General features: G+C 42.7%; 1 protein-coding gene across 1 annotated transcript in view; it reads right to left on the reverse strand.

The window, feature by feature from the left end:
* Nucleotides 1-1,898: 1,898 nt before the first annotated feature.
* Nucleotides 1,899-17,664, reverse strand: part of LOC121550854 (3-methyl-2-oxobutanoate dehydrogenase [lipoamide] kinase, mitochondrial-like) — a 44,692-nt gene continuing 28,926 nt past the window's right edge. The window contains exons 8-11 of the mRNA XM_041863244.1: nt 13,069-13,197; nt 12,138-12,227; nt 2,732-2,887; nt 1,899-2,165 (exon numbers count right to left, since the gene is read on the reverse strand). Coding sequence (XP_041719178.1) covers nt 2,021-2,165; nt 2,732-2,887; nt 12,138-12,227; nt 13,069-13,197 — 520 coding nt within the window. The 3' untranslated portion in view covers nt 1,899-2,020. The remainder of the gene's footprint in view (nt 2,166-2,731; nt 2,888-12,137; nt 12,228-13,068; nt 13,198-17,664) is intronic.

A 17,664-nucleotide genomic window follows, 5' to 3' on the forward strand; every position in this document is an offset into this window, starting at 1 on the left:
TAACATCAACACTAACCACTATGCATGCTCTGCTTATGAACTGTGCGCTCAAGAGTTCAAAAACCCTCAATGCTGAAGAGATGCAAAAATGCTAAACAAAAAGAGGTGAAAGTGCCAACTGGGCAGCCATTTAAAGTTGAGGGAGAAATAGGAAACTTTAAGAGGCCAGTTTGTGAGGAGCCAACTGGTCACCAGTGGTGTAAAGTACTTAAGTAGTACTTTAAAGTATTTTTACTTAAGTCGTTTTTTTGAGATTCTGTACTTTACTATTTTTTACTTTTACTTCTCTACATTCCTAAAGAAAATAATGTACATTTAATCCATACATTTCCCTGACACCCAAAAGTACTCGTTACATTTTCACAGGAAAATGGTCCAACTCACACACTTATCAAGAGAACATCCCTGGTCATCCCTACTGCCTCTGATCTGGCAGACTCACTAAACACAAATGCTTAGTTTGTAAATTATGAGTGTGCCCCTAGCTAGCTGTCAATAAAAATAAAACAAATAAATTGTGCTGTCTGGTTTGCTTAATATAATGAATTTGAAATAATTTGTACTTTTAATACTTAGTGACGGAAAAAAGTATTTGATCCCCTGCTAATTTTGTATGTTTGCCCACTGACAAAGAAATGATCAGTCTATAATTTTAATGGTAGGTTTATTTGAACAGTGAGAGATAGAATAACAACAAAAAATCCAGAAAAACACGTCAAAAATGTTATAAATTGATTTGCATTTTAATGAGGGAAATAAGTATTTGTCCCTTTGATGCGGTGAAGTTGTCCTGTCCCCTTAGCAGAAAAACACCCCCAAAGCATAATGTTTCCACCTCCATGTTTGACAGTGGGGATGGTGTTCTTGGGGTCATAGGCAGCATTCCTCCTCCTCCAAACACGGCAGGTTGAGTTGATGCCAAAGAGCTCGATTTTGGTCTCATCTGACCACAACACTTTCATCCAGTTCTCCTCTGAATCATTCAGATGTTCATTGGCAAACTTCAGACGGCCCTGTATATGTGCTTTCTTGAGCAGGGGGACCTTGCGGGCGCTGCAGGATTTCAGTCCTTCACGGCGTAGTGTGTTACCAATAGTTTTTTTGGTGACTATGATCCCAGCTGCCTTGAGATCATTGACAAGATCCTCATGTGTAGTTCTGGGCTGATTCCTCACCGTTCTCATGATCATTGCAACTCCACGAGGTGAGATCTTGCATGGAGCCCCAGGCCGAGGGAGATTGACAGTTCTTTTGTGATTCTTCCATTTGCTAATAATCGCACCAACTGTTATCACCTTCTCCCCAAGCTGCTTGGCGATGGTCTTGTAGCCCATTCCAGCCTTGTGTAGGTCTACAATCTTGTTCCTGACATCCTTGGAGAGCTCTTTGGTCTTGGCCATGGTGGAGAGTTTGGAATCTGATTGATTGATTGCTTCTGTGGACAGGTGTCTTTTATACAGGTAACAAGCTGAGATTAGGAGCACTCCCTGTGTGCTCCTAATCTCAGCTCGTTACCTGTATAAAAAGACACCTGGGAGCCAGAAATCTTTCTGATTGAGAGGGGGTCAAATACTTATTTCCCTCATTAAAATGCAAACAATTTATAACATTTTTGACATGCGTTTTTCTGAATTATTTTGTTGTTATTCTGTCTCTCACTGTTCAAATAAACCTACCATTAAAATTATAGACTGATCATTTCTTTGTCAGTGGGCAAACGTACAAAATCAGCAGGGGATCAAATACTTTTTTCCCTCACTGTAAGTACATTTGAGCAATTCCATTTACTTTTGATACTTAAGTATATTTAAAAACAAATACTTTTACTCAAGTAGTATTTTACTGGGTGACTTTCACTTTTACTTGAGTCATTTTCTATTAAGGTATCTTTACTTTTACTCAAGTATGACAATTGAGTACTTTTCCCGCCACTTCTGGTCACATATCAGCCTAGCCCTGGCTAACACTGAAATGGCTGAGCCCCTTGGTGGAAATGTATCTGTGCTCCCTGCAAGTGGTCTTAGACGCGGAAGCTTTCTCCCTTGCCGTCGATGTGGCGCAGGCGCAGGTAGACGTCGGTGCCGATGCCCTGCATGGACTGGATGGACAGGGAACCGCCCAGGTACTCAGCGTACGCCCGGGAGGTGGGCAGCCCGAAGCCAAACCTGAAGGGCACACAGTTTCTCATACGTTAATAATATGGAGCTTTGTAAACTGACACACATTAACAAATTGATAGATTTATTTTTGCATTGCAACATGCAAGGACTTCCTTCAAGAGAAAGTAAATGTGTATAAATAATTTGGGGCTGCTAAACAGACGTAAACATTAAACCTCAGAGTCATAAGATGTTTGCACTAATGACGTACTTCGTAGGTTTTATCTCCATGACTACTTAATGGCAAAGAACAGTTAAGATAACGTTTTTTACTTCCATACCCATCCCCCTTCAAGTCTCAATAATCCATTGGATAAAGTAAACCCATGTGAATCAGTGAAATGGAAGTGTGTGCCATTGTTCTGCTTTACGTGGCATCCCATGGCACACTGGCAGTCAATTCAACCCTGCATTATGAGATTAAGAACCAATGCAGTAGCAAGGGGATCAACAGACAGGAGCACACAAAGAGCAGGATTATCACGTGCATCAATTACCTAGTTCACACTCATTATGGCTGAACTGGTGAAAATGTTTTCCAACTGAAATTGTATACAACCCGTCTTACTCACCCGTGCATTGGGCCGGACTGAGGCCCACTGTTGGTCAAGGTGTTGAAGAGATTGTTCATGCGAGGGTCTTGGTTGCTCTCTTCAGCTGTGCTGTAATGGTAGTCTGTCACCTTGTCCAGGATGCTGTGAGGGATGCCGCCACCACGGTCTGAGATCCTGACGAACATGGAGGATACCCCAGGGTTACACAACAAGATCACATGAACATTATACCTGCCACAGTCACATTCACTACCGCCTTGCACACTCTTGCCTGCAAACAAGTTTTTATTGGACAAATTCAGTTTATCCCCGTTTCGGTTCCTTTTGCTTCCATTTAAGGGTGCGTTCGTAAATTCATTCTGGCTATCTCCTCCGATTTCAGAGCACTCGTCTGAGTGTGCCAGAGCCCAGAATAACTGATGCCAACGCGCAACCTGTGTCAGTAAACGTTGGCCAAAAAAAGTTATCAAATTGTTGCCAGCAGCACAGTCACCAATGCTCTAGACATGAAAACAGCTTAACCACCTCTAATAGGTCGAGTAAAATGGTCAGTGAGGTGTTCTCTCATTTTTGTCTGGAAGTAGCTAGCAAGCTAGCCAACTTTTGCCAGTTAGCTTGGGTGCTTGACTGCCGTTGTGAGGTCAGAACGTTCGGATCAAACCTACTCCTCGGCCAGAGCATCCAGTGTTTGTGCTGATCGCTCCGATAGCGAAACACTCTGAATTTATGAACGGAGAACCTGGCAACGCTCTGAATTTAGGAACGCCCTGAGCGCACTCTGCGCGCACTCGGGCACTCCAGAGTGAATTTATGAACACACCTTAAGAAACGTTTTGTCAACAGAATCGGCAGAATGAATATATCCCTGGTCACACACACAACCACAGTTCACTTTCATAGCAGCCACATAAACAGCTCATTGTATATCATTTATATAATTCCTTCTCGCATCTATACTATATACAGTGAGGGAAAAAAGTATTTGATCCCCTGCTGATTTTGTACGTTTGCCCACTGACAAAGAAATTATCAGTCTATAATTTTAATGGTAGGTTTATTTGTACAGTGAGAGACAGAATAACAACAAAATAATCCAGAAAAACGCATGTCAAAAATGTTATAAATTGATTTGCATTTTAATGAGGGAAATAAGTATGTGACCCCCTCTCAATCAGAAAGATTTCTGGCTCCCAGGTGTCTTTTATACAGGTAACGAGCTGAGATTAGGAGCACACTCTTAAAGGGAGTGCTCCTAATCTCAGCTTGTTACCTGTATAAAAGACACCTGTCCACAGATGCAATCAATCAATCAGATTCCAAACTCTCCACCATGGCCAAGACCAAAGCGCTCTCCAAGGATGTCAGGGACAAGATTGTAGACCTACACAAGGCTGGAATGGGCTACAAGACCATCGCCAAGCAGCTTGGTGAGAAGGTGACAACAGTTGGTGCGATTATTCGCAAATGGAAGCAACACAAAATAACTGTCAATCTCCCTCGGCCTGGGGCTCCATGCAAGATCTCACCTCGTGGAGTTGCAATGATCATGAGAATGGTGAGGAATCAGCCCAGAACTACACGGGAGGATCTTGTCAATGATCTCAAGGCAGCTGGGACCATAGTCACCAAGAAAACAATTGGTAACACACTACGCCGTCAAGGACTGAAATCCTGCAGCGCCCGCAAGGTCCCCCTGCTCAAGAAAGCACATATACAGGCCCGTCTGAAGTTTGCCAATGAACATCTGAATGATTCAGAGGAGAACTGGGTGAAAGTGTTGTGGTCAGATGAGACCAAAATCGAGCTCTTTGGCATCAACTCGCCGTGTTTGGAGGAGGAGGAATGCTGCCTATGACCCCAAGAACACCATCCCCACCGTCAATCATGGATTTGGAAACATTATGCTTTGGGGGTGTTTTTCTGCTAAGGGGACAGGACAACTTCACCGCATCAAAGGGACGATGGACGGGGCTATGTACCGTAAAATCTTGGGTGAGAACCTCCTTACCTCAGCCAGGGCATTGAAAATGGGTCGTGGATGGGTATTCCAGCATGACAATGACCCAAAACACACGGCCAAGGCAACAAAGGAGTGGCTCAAGAAGAAGCACATTGAGGTCCTGGAGTGGCCTAGCCAGTCTCCAGACCTTAATCCCATAGACAATCTGTGGAGGGAGCTGAAGGTTCGAGTTGCCAAACATCAGCCTCGAAACCTTAATGACTTGGAGAAGATCTGCAAAGAGGAGTGGAACAAAATCCCTCCTGAGATGTGTGCAAACCTGGTGGCCAACTACAAGAAACGTCTGACCTCTGATTGCCAACAAGGGTTTTGCCACCAAGTACTAAGTCATGTTTTGCAGAGGGATCAAATACTTATTTCCCTCATTAAAATGCAAATCAATTTATAACATTTTTGACATGCGTTTTTCTGGATTTTTGTTGTTGTTATTCTGTCTCTCACTGTTCAAATAAACCTACCATTAAAATTATAGACTGATCATGTCTTTGTCAGTGGGCAAACGTACAAAATCAGCAGGGGATCAAATACTTTTTTTCCTCACTGTATATATATACAGAAAAGTATGTGGACACCCCTTCAAATTAGTGGATTCGGCTATTTTAGCCACACCCGTTGCTGACAGATGTATCAAATATAGCACACAGCCATGCAATCTCCATAGACAAACATTGGCAGTAGAATGGCCTTACTGAAGAGCTCAGTGACTTTCAACATGGCACCGTCATAGAATCAGTTTGTCAAATTCTGCCCTGCTAGAGCTGCCCTGGTCAACTGTATGTGCTGTTATTGTGAAGTGGGAACGTCTAGGAGCAACAACGGCTCAGCCGCGAAGTGGTAGGCCACACAAACCCACAGAACGGCACCCCCAAGTGCTGAAGCTAAAATCGTCTGTCCTCGGTTGTAACACTTACTACCGAGTACCAAACTACCTCTGGAAGCAACGTCAGTACAAGGAACTGTTTGTCGGGAGCTTCATGAAATGGGTTTCCATGGCCGAGCAGCCGCACACAAGCCTAAGATCCCCAATTGCAATGCCAAGTGTCGGCTGGAGTGGTGTAAAGCTCGCCACCATTGGACTCTGGAGCAGTGGAAACACGTTCTATGGAGTGATGAATCACGCTTCACCATCTGGCAATCCCACGGACGAATCTGGGTTTGGCGGATGCCAGGAGAACGCTACCTGCCCCAATGCATAGTGCCAACTGTAAAGTTTGGTGGAGGAGGAATAATGGTCTGGGGCTGTTTTTCATGGTTCGAGCTAGGCCCCTTAGTTCCAGTGAAGGGAAATCTTAAACGCTACAGCATACAATGACATTCTAGACGGTTCTGTGCTTCCAATTTTGTGGCAACAGTTTGGGGAAGGCCCTTTCCTGTTTCAGCACGACAATACCCCCGTGCCCAAAGCGAGGTCCATACAGAAATGGTTTGCAGAGATCGGTGTGGAAGAACTTGACTAGCCTGCATAGTGCCATGACCTCAACCCCTTCAAACACCTTTGGGATGAATTGGAACGGCGACTGCGAGCCAGGCCTAATCGGCCAACATCAGTGCCAGGCCTAATCGGCCAACATCAGCACCAGGCCTCACTAATGCTCGTGGCGGAATGGAAGCATGTCCCCGCAGCAATGTTCCAACATCTAGTGGAAAGCCTTCCCAGAAGAGTGGAGGCTGTTATAGCAGCAAAGGGGGGGACCAACTCCATATTAATGCCCACGATTTTTGAATGAGATGTTCGACACAGGGGTCCACATACTTTTGGTCATGTAGTGTATCTACGTGCTCTCCTCCGTTCACCTTTGTCCTTAGCTTGTGGACTTCAGTGCCCAACATCAGTTGACTGTGACCAGGCAAATATACCTTTCCCTCATATCATGACAGCTACACATAGACTACATAATTGTCACATCATAGTTAAATCACCATAGCTGGGTCATTCCTACCATGCAGTGTCATTTGAACCTCAATTTTTGAAAATAGTTTTCTATCATGTTTGACTTTCAGAAAAACATATTGGTCAAGCTTAGGCACGTAAAACATTTCTGGGTGCATTTTCCAATTTGTTAGGTGTGTAATCCTAACAGGGTGGACATTTTGAGCCTAAATTAGCCATAGCTCTGTGAGCGAGCAAGATTGAGCTAGCATAATGGTAAACACTTGAACAGGATTTTAACTTCCCTATCAAACATATTTTAACATTTTGAAATCATTTTTTTTGTTTTGTATAAATATATAAATAAATAATTTAGCCTAACAGGGTGAAAATGTTTGAGTGGGACATTTAGCTTTGCACCATAGTTTTCCCACCAAAGAAATTGACACTTCCTGAATGTGGGGTCATTGTAGGAAGGGGTTGTTTTCTTAAATGGAGAATTACAACAAACTAACAGGGTGGAAAGTGGTATCAGGGACACACAGAAAATAAAACAATAATAAATACAATAATCATGAAAAAAACATTTTTTATGAAAGAGACTAATAACTAGGACTATAAAATAATGAAGCAAGACTTACACATTTGTATGGCTTATGTTTCTTGTGGAAGTTGATAAATAACACCTGGGGACATGGCAAAAACGCCTACATCCACTGACAAAAAGTGTTTAAAATGCAGAAATATTTGTGTTTTTAAGGTAAAGGACACCTGACCTTATATTTAAAGCCTTTTGGAATCCACATTTTACACTAAATAAGAACTGATATTTCCTGGGGACAGAAAAGGCACCGCATAGTAGGACTGACCCAGCTACTAGAACTAACGCTTTAGTAAACCTGTTACAATCATGCAGTACAGTGTACAGTCAGCAGCAAGCAGTTTAGCAAATACACCGGTGGGCCCCGGTGGCAATAAATTAATAAAACCAAAAGCTTACCTTGACTTGGAAGAGTTCCAGTGTTGGATAGCCATAGCCAGCTAGCTAACATAGCATCCCTCTCTGTTTGAGCCGGGTGTTTGACTAGGCTAAACTAGCTAGCTGCATTCAATGCTAGCTGAGTAAGTGAAAGTGAAAAAAGATATACTAAGAAATATAGCTAGCCCTCTCTCCCTCTCTCTCTTGCTTCTTAATTTTGGAAGAAATTAATTTGTTAAAAACTGTTCAACTATTGTCTTTCTCTCTGAGTCAACTACTCACCACATTTTATGCACTGCGGTGCTAGCTGTAGCTTATGCTTTCAGTCCTAGATTCATTCTCTGATCCTTTGATTGGGTGGACAACATGTTAGTTCATGCTGCAAGAGCGGTGATAGGTTGGAAGACGTCCTCCGGAAGTTGTCATAATTACTGCGTTGTCTATGGAAGGAGGTGAGAACCACGAGCCTCCTAGGTTTTGTATTGAAGTCAATGTACCCAGAGGAGGACAGAAGCTAGCTGTCCTCCAGCTACACAATGGTACTACCCTACAGAGTGCTGCTGAGGCTACTGTAGACCTTAATTGCAAAACAGTGTTTTAATCAATTATTTGGTGCCATGTGAATTTATTTAGTATAGTTTTAACTAAAAAGGATAACTTTAATGTTTCACAATTTTTATGAAATTCATTGAGGAAGATGGCCCTCTTCCTCCTCTGAGGAGCCTCCACTGATGGCCACTTTAAATTAGGGTTAGGTCACATGAATTAATCTGTCCGCTGAGCGAGAATTTAACTGTTTGACGCTGGTGCCCACTTTATAAAATCATGATATTTTGATAAACTGAATTAATTTGAAATACTTCTTACATAAATACCCTGTCTTAATATGTTGTGAATAACGTGTGTAAATGATTAACCGTTCATGAGAATGTCTCTCTGATATCAGGGGAGCTCCCCAAATCAGTGGGGCCAGAGCGGTTTGACGCTTCTGACAACCACTTTTCGGGCTCTCATGAGTGTCAAGCTTCGATTCTGCAAGCAATCGACTCATCTCCTAAGATTCAGTATTTTTGCAACGGAGGAAACTATTTTCCATAGTCTACAAACTCTCGCATCTTTCACAGCAAAGAAAAAGCAAGCTAGCGATGGAGAGAGAGAAGGTGGAGGGGTACAACCAGGCATGTTGGCCACCAGGCAGACAGTCAGAACCATGCATCGGTAATCAAAAGATCTAGGCTATCGCAATACTGTTTTCCGCAATTTCTTGGCTTGCAATGTCTCGCCTAAGTTCACTAAAATAGGGGCCATCAATGATTAGGCTGAGCTATTCTACACGCAACAGACCAAAGACCAAACACACACAGAAAATAGGAGAGAAAGAGGAACAGGTGAGGGAGAGAGATGATCGGGGCAGGCAAAGAGACAGTCAGAACCGTACGCATAGGCTATATCTTGGTAATCTGTATCTAGCAATGCCTCGTAAATTAACCAAAAGTATATACAGTGGGGGAAAAAAGTATTTAGTCAGCCACCAATTGTGCAAGTTCTCCCACTTAAAAAGATGAGGCCTGTAATTTATCATCATAGGTACACGTCAACTAAGACAGACAAAATGAGAAAAAACTATCCAGAAAAATCACATTGTAGGATTTTAAATAAATTTATTTGCAAATTATGGTGGAAAATAAGTATTTGGTCAATAACAAAAGTTTCTCAATACTTTGTTATATACCCACGGGGTGAGATCTTGCGTGGAGCCCCAGATCGAGGGAGATTATCAGTGGTCTTGTATGTCTTCCATTTCCTAATAATTGCTCCCACAGTTGATTTCTTCAAACCAAGCTGCTTACCTATTGCAGATTCAGTCTTCCCAGCCTGGTGCAGGTCTACAATTTTGTTTCTGGTGTCCTTTGACAGCTCTTTGGTCTTGGCCTTGTGGAGTTTGGAGTGTGACTGTTTGAGGTTGTGGACAGGTGTCTTTTATACTGATAACAAGTTCAAACAGGTGCCATTAATACAGGTAACGAGTGGAGGACAGAGGAGCCTCTTAAAGAAGAAGTTACAGGTCAGTGAGAGCCAGAAATCTGGCTTGTTTGTAGGTGACCAAATACTTATTTTCCACCATAATTTGCAAATAAATTCATTAAAAATCCTACAATGTGATTTTCTGGATATTTTTTCCTCAATTTGTCTGTCATAGTTGACGTATACCTATGATGAAAATTACAGGCCTCTCTGATCTTTTTAAGTGGGAGAACTTGCACAATTGGTGGCTGACTAAATACTTTTTTCCCCCACTGTAATAATAATAATAATAACTGTATTAGCCATCAATGAGTATGGCTAAACTATTCTTCATAGTGCCAGAGAATTGAAGTTTCAAATCACCAAATGCATCAGTTTAATTAGGCCTAAATGTGCAACACAAAATTAATTGCAAAGTCCCTCTTTGCAATGAAAATGAACTTAATCCCTCCAAAACATTTCCACTGCATTTCTGCCCTTCCACAAAAGGACCAGCTGCCATCATGTTGACGAGGACAAGGCTGGAGATCATTCTGTCATGCTGATTGAGTTAAAATAACAGACTGGAAGCTTTAAAAGGAGGGTGGTGCTTGAAATCATTGTTTTTCCTCTGTTAACCATGGTTACCTGCAAGGAAACAAGTGCCGTCATCATTGCGTTGCACAAAAAGGGCTTTACAGGCAAGGATTTGCTGCTAGTAAGATTGCACCTAAATCAACCATTTATCGGATCATCAAGAACTTCAAGGAGAGAGGTTCAATTGTTGTGAAGAAGGCGTCAGGGCGCCCAAGAAAGTCCAGCAAGCGCCAGGACCGTCTCCTAAAGTTGATTCAGCTGCAGGATCGGGGCACCACCAGTGCAGAGCTTGCTCAGGAATGGCAGCAGGCAGGTGTGAGTGCATCTGCATGCACAGTGAGGCGAAGACTTTTGGAGGATGGCCTGGTGTCAAGAAGGGCAGCAAATAAGCAACTTCTCTCCAGGAAAAACAACAGGGACAGACTGATATTCTGCAAAAGGTACAGGGATTGGACTGCTGAGGACTGGGGTAAAGTAATTTTCTCTGATGAATCCCCTTTCCGATTGTTTGGGGCATCCGGAAAACACATTGTCCGGAGAAGACAAGGTGAGCGCTACCATCAGTCCTGTGTCATGCCAACAGTAAAGCATCCTGAGACCATTCATGTGTGGGGTTGCTTCTCAGCCAAGGGAGTGGGCTCACTCACAATTTGGCCTAAGAACACAGCCATGAATAAAGAATGGTACCAACACATCCTCCGAAAGCAACTTCTCCCAACCATCCAAGAACAGTTTGGTGACGACCAATGCCTTTTCCAGCATGATGGAGCACCTTGCCAAAAGGCAAAAGTGATAACTAAGTGGCTCGGGGAACAAAACATCTGGGGAAACTCCCCAGACCTTAATCCCATTGAGAACTTGTGGTCGATCCTCAAGAGGCAGGTGGACAAACAAAAACCCACAAATTCTGACAAACTCCAAGCATTGATTATGCAAGAATGGGCTGCCATCAGTCAGGATGTGGCCCAGAAGTTAATTGACAGCATGCCAGGGCGGATTGCAGAGGTCTTGAAAAAGAAGGGTTAACACTGCAAATATTGACTCTTTGCATAAACTTAATGTAATTGTCAATAAAAGCCTTTGACACTTATGGAACGCTTGTAATTATACTTCAGTATACCATAGTAACATCTGACAAATGTATCTCATAACACTGAAGCAGCGACCTTTGTGAAGACCAATACTTGTGTCATTCTCAAAACTTTTGACCACGACTGTATTACCTCGACTAACCGGTGCCCCCGCACATTGACTCGGTACCGTTACCCCCTGTATATAGCCTCGCTATTGTTATTTGTACTGCTTTGTTATTTTTACTGCTTTAAATTATTTGTTACTTTTATTTCGTATTATTCTATATTGTATTTTTTTGTGATTTTATTTGGTATTCTTTCTTAAAACTGCATTGTTGGTTAAGGGCTTGTAAGTAAGCATTTCACTGTAAACTGGTCTACACCTGTTTTATTCGGCGCATGTGACAAATACAATTTGAATTGTTCTGCAATCTGGGCTGGTAAAACATTTTAGCGTCAGTACATTTGTTCAGTGTCAACATCGATTTACGGTTCTTGTGCGCTGGTTCTAATCCCCGAGCCGACTAGGTGAAAAATCTGTCGATGTGCCCTTGAGCAAGGCACTTAACCCTAATTGCTCCTGTAAGTCGCTCTGGATAAGAGCGTCTGCTAAATGACCAATTATTATTATTATTATAAGTCTGCTGATGGTGCGTTCACTGTGGTCGCTTTCACTGTGGTCCTGAACCGCTGTTCCCATGGAAACCACACTGGGCATGATAAGCCTGCAGCTTAGAGGAAACACTGGCCCGAGGCGTCAGGTTTCCCATTCAAACAGCTAAGCCCAGAGTCTGGGACTCCTCTAATTATTTAACCTTGTTAAAGGAGTCTTGAGTAGATAGAGGTTAAGGTAATCAGTGTGCCGAAGGTCACCCACTCACCTGATGACAAAGTCCACATCGTTGTTGGCGATGGTGACTACGACATCGGGCACGTTGTAAGGTGTGTCGAGGTGGCTTTCCATGGTGGCCCTGTGGGGACACAGGTAGAGGGGAGGTCAAGGGCAGGCAGCGAGGACATTAGACTGTGTAGTCCTTCAACGTAACCCGACACAGAATCTGTCAGAAGGATTGTTTAGAGCAGGGGTGTCAAACTCATTCCACGTAGGGCCTAGTTTCTGCAGGTTTTTGTTTTTTCCTTTCAATTAAGACCTAGACAACCAGGTGAGGGGAGTTCCTTACTAATGAGTGACCTTAATTCATCAATCAAGTACAAGGGTGGAGCCAAAACCCGCACTCAGCCCTCCATGGAATTAGTTTGACTCACTGGTAGATGTCACTTGTGTTATTATGACACACCCTAAAACACTGCCTTCTGGGAAGGAGGAACATGAGTCAGAGTGAATGGTCTGTCTGCTAATTGCGACATCTGAGACGGAGCTCCAAGAACAGAACAGAAACACCTCTATTCCTAATCCTCATTGGACTGAATGGCTGATTTGAATCTTATTGAACACACACACAATTTAGCAACCCTCTCATAAGTGCCAGGGCAACATTTCACCACCAAGAGCAGTAGCACACAGCTAAATACTTTGAAGAAAAGAGGGGAGGTTGTCAAACTAGAGATTTAGTTATGTATAGTCTAAAAATGGCTACCGTGGAGTCTGATTTCCTGTTAGATAAGTCGTCAAAGGGAAAAGGTATGAGGGAAATAAGCTTTTCGTTCTAGGGAAATTGAGGTGAAACTGAACCTAGGATGACTTGGGATCTTACAAGTGATTAACAAGAATGACTCACAGGTGTTGAAGGGGAGGTTTCAGGGGTGTGTGAGTCGTCAGAAAGTTAGTTAAAAGGAGACGTGTTCTGGTACCTCATAGCGTTCTTCAGCAGTTCAGGCAGGATGTAGTCTAGGGGCAGAGGGATGAAGGGGAAGCGGGCCGCCACATGGCCGTTGATACGCACCCGCGGGGAGTTACCGTACTGGTGCTCACACAGACGCCTGCAGAAGACATGAGGGAGCTTGAGGAAACATGCATACACAGGCAAACGTACAATTGTGTACAGATACAGTGCATTCAGAAAGTATTCAGACCCCTTCACCTTTTGTTACGTTACAGCCTTATTCTAAAATTGATTAAATAAAACATTTCTCATCAATCGGCTGGAAAGAGGTAGAGAGAAATGTACAGAGAGAGGTAGAGAAAGGTACAGAGAGAGGTAGAGAGAGGTAGAGAGGTACAGAGAGAGGGGTAGCGGTAGAGAAAGAGGTACAGAGAGGTAGAGAGAGAGCGAGAGAGGTAGAGAGAAAGGTAGAGAGAGGTAGAGGTCGAGAGAGAGGTAGAGAGAGGTAGAGAGAGGTACAGAGAGAGGTAGAGGTAGAGCGAGAGGGGTAGAGAGAAAGGTAGAGAGAGAGAGGTAGAGAGAGGTTGAGAGAGACCCTTTATGGTTGTGAGGTCTGGGGTCCGCTCACCAACCAAGAATTCACAAAATGTGACAAAGACCAAATTGAGAGACTGCATGCAGAATTCTGCAAAAATATCCTGTGTACAACGAAAAACACAAAATAATGCATGCAGATCAGAATTAGGCCGATACCCGCTAATTATCAAAATCCAGAAAAGAGCCGTTAAATTCTATAAAACACTTAAAAGGAAGTGATTCCCAAACCTTCCATAACAAAGCCATCACCTACAGAGATATTAACTTGGAGAAGAGTCCCGTAAGTAAGCTGGTCCTGGGGCTCTGTTCACAAACACAAACGGACCCCACAGAGTCCCAGGACAACAACACAATTAGACCCAACCAAATCATGAGAAAACAAAAAGAGAATTACTTGACACATTGGAAAGAATTTACAAAAAAACTGAGCAAACCATTGTTGAATGCTATTTGGCCCTAAACAGAGAGTACACAGTGGCAGAATACCTGACCACTGTGACAGACCCAAACTTAAGGAAAGCGTTGACTATGTACAGGCTCAGTGAGCATAGCCTTGCTATTGAGAAAGGCCGCCGTAGGCAGACCTGGCTCTCAAGAGAAGACTGGTTATGTGCACACTGCCCACAAAATGAGGTGGAAACTGAGCTGCACTTCCTAATCTACCAAATGTATGACCATATTAGAGACACATATTTCCCTCAGATTACAGAGATCCACAAAGAATTCGAAAACAACCCCAATTTTGATAAACTCCCTTATCTACTGAGTGAAATACCACAGTGTGCCATCACAGCAGCAAGATTTGTGACCTGTTGCCACAAGAAAAGGGCAACAACAGTGAAGAACAAACACCACTGTAAATACAACCCATATTTATGTTTATTTATTTTCCCATTTGTACTTTAACTATTTGCACATTGTTACAACACTGTATATAGACAATGACATTTGAAATGTCTATTATTTTGGAACTTGAGTGTAATGTTTACTGTAAATATATTATTGTTTACTATCTACTTCACTTGCTTTGGCAATGTTAACATACGTTTCCCATGCCAATAAAGCACTTAAATTGAATATGTATTTATTTATTTAAGAGACAGACAGAAGGAACTGCACATAGAGGCTTGTGCTTGCCTGTGTGAGTGGACACGCTATATTTGTGTATGTTGCATTGTGCCACACAGAACTGTGGTTATTACTATGAACTTGAGAAGACCCTCATACAGAGCCAGTGGAAAACAGTGGTTACAGCCTAGATCTTAACAATATAACTGCCAGTCTGTCTTTCCCCACTATACAGTATATATTTATCATTGCTTGATTGTGGGGCTTAATATACATTTGTCTGCCTTTAATTTTTTTAACGATTTTTGATCAAAATGTTTTACATTAAATGCACTATGCATTATGTGGGTTGAATGCTGTAACACAGAATAAAGCAATTAATAAAAGTCCCATGATGGTAGTGACTAAAATATTTCAGTTGTTACTTACAGTGGGGAGAACAAGTATTTGATACACTGCCGATTTAGCAGGTTTTCCTACTTACAAAGCATGTAGAGGTCTGTCATTTTTATCATAGGTACACTTCAACTGTGAGAGACGGAATCTAAAACAAAAATCCAGAAAATCACATTGTATGATTTTTAAGTAATTAATTTGCATTTTATTGCATGACATAAGTATTTGATCACCTACCAACCAATAAGAATTCCGTCTCTCACAGGCCTGTTAGTTTTTCTTTAAGAAGCCCTCCTGTTCTCCACTCATTACCTGTATTAACTGCACCTGTTTGAACTCGTTACCTGTATAAAAGATACCTGTCCACACACTCAATCAAACAGACTCCAACCTCTACACAATGGCCAAGACCAGAGAGCTGTGTAAGGACATCAGGGATAAAATTGTAGACCTGCACAAGGCTGGGATGGGCTACAGGACAATAGGCAAGCAGCTTGGTGAGAAGGCAACAACTGTTGGCACAATTATTAGAAAATGGAAGAAGTTCAAGATGATGGTCAATCACCCTCGGTCTGGGGCTCCATGCAAGATCTCACCTCGTGGGGCATCAATGATCATGAGGAAGATGAGGGATCAGCCCAGAACTACACGGCAGGACCTGGTCAATGACCTGAAGAGAGCTGGGACCACAGTCTCAAAGAAAACCATTAGTAACACACTACGCCGTCATGGATTAAAATCCTGCAGCGCACGCAAGGTCCCCCTGCTCAAGCCAGCGCATGTCCAGGCCCGTCTGAAGTTTGCTAATGACCATCTGGATGATCCAGAGGAGGAATGGGAGAAGGTCATGTGGTCTGATGAGACAAAAATATAGCTTTTTGGTCTAAACTCCACTCACCGTGTTTGGAGGAAGAAGGATGAGTACAACCCCAAGAACACCATCCCAACCGTGAAGCATGGAGGTGGAAACATCATTCTTTGGGGATGCTTTTCTGCAAAGGGGACAGGACGACTGCACCGTATTGAGGGGAGGATGGATGGGGCCATGTATCGCGAGATCTTGGCCAACAACCTCCTTCCCTCAGTAAGAGCATTGAAGATGGGTCGTGGCTGGGTCTTCCAGCAAGACAACGACCCGAAATACACAGCCAGGGAAACTAAGGAGTGGCTCCGTAAGAAGCATCTCAAGGTCCTGGAGTGGCCTAGCCAGTCTCCAGACCTGAACCCAATAGAAAATCTTTGGAGGGAGCTGAAAGTCCGTATTGCCCAGCGACAGCTCCGAAAACTGAAGGATCTGGAGAAGGTCTGTATGGAGGAGTGGGCCAAAATCCCTGCTGCAGTGTGTGCAAACCTGGTCAAGACCTACAGGAAACGTATGATCTCTGTAATTGCAAACAAAGGTTTCTGTACCAAATATTAAGTTCTGCTTTTCTGATGTATCAAATACTTATGTTATGCAATAAAATGCAAATTCATTACTTAAAAATCATACAATGTGATTTTCTGGATTTTTTTTTATTATTTAATTCCAAGTAATCATCTAATCTCTATAGAGCTGCTGCCTATGCGGTCTGACAAAATCACTATTTTAGTAGTTCCTCAAAATAAATAAGGCATACTTTTGTGACGGCTGAATACCAACTATCAAATCCATTAGATCATGCATTTTTCAGGTAGAGATACCTTGAAGCAACTGCTTTTTATCACTCTCGATCGCGCGCGCGCGCGCACTCTTCTCTCAGTATCCATGTCTGCGTGTCTGCTCCACACAGACCGGACAAGAAGGCGGGCGCGCAATGGATTATGGTCATTGTAGAGAATTACCACATTTTTCCACACTAAACTAAATAGAATATTGGCCTGTTGGAAACTAAAACTACATCGCACAGTTCGGTCTTGATCCGATTTATCTTTTAGAGAAACGGTGATTGGAGCTCACAGAAAAAACTAAAAAACTAAATGGATTTCAAATAATTTAACCGACGTCTGTAAAAAACGAAAAATAACCGAAATGTCAGTTAAATCACTCAGCACTACACCCTATATACACTGAGTGTACAAAACATTAGGAACACCTGCTCTTTCCATGACAGACTGACCAGGTGAAAGCTATGATTCCTTATTGATGCCACTTGTTAAATCCACTTCAAATCAGTGTAGAGGAAGGGGAGGAGACAGGTTAAAACCCTTTAGAACCCATAGCGGCCGTCAACAGCCTTTCTTTAAATTACTATAGCACCCACGAAAGGCCTTGTTTTTCTAACAATATCTGTGTCAATACCGCAAAATGAACTTGCTAACAACCTGTTGTCGTATTCGTGTGGCGGTTATCAACCAGAAACAGGGTATGCTGTCATCACTTTTCAATGTTTACAAAAACGTAATTACACAAAATGACAGCGCCAAAGCAGACATTACTTTTCACTGTGAAAGAGTCTTTATCTATGTTGATTGGTGATACGGATTCACACACGTCCTTGCACTTTGAAAAGCGATGATGTCAAGGTGAGTGAAATAAGTAAACAGCAGATATAAACTCAGCAAAACAAAAAACGTCCTCTCA

This window comes from Coregonus clupeaformis, chromosome 35, assembly GCF_020615455.1.
Source record: "Coregonus clupeaformis isolate EN_2021a chromosome 35, ASM2061545v1, whole genome shotgun sequence".
In the NCBI taxonomy this organism is placed as follows: domain Eukaryota; kingdom Metazoa; phylum Chordata; class Actinopteri; order Salmoniformes; family Salmonidae; genus Coregonus; species Coregonus clupeaformis.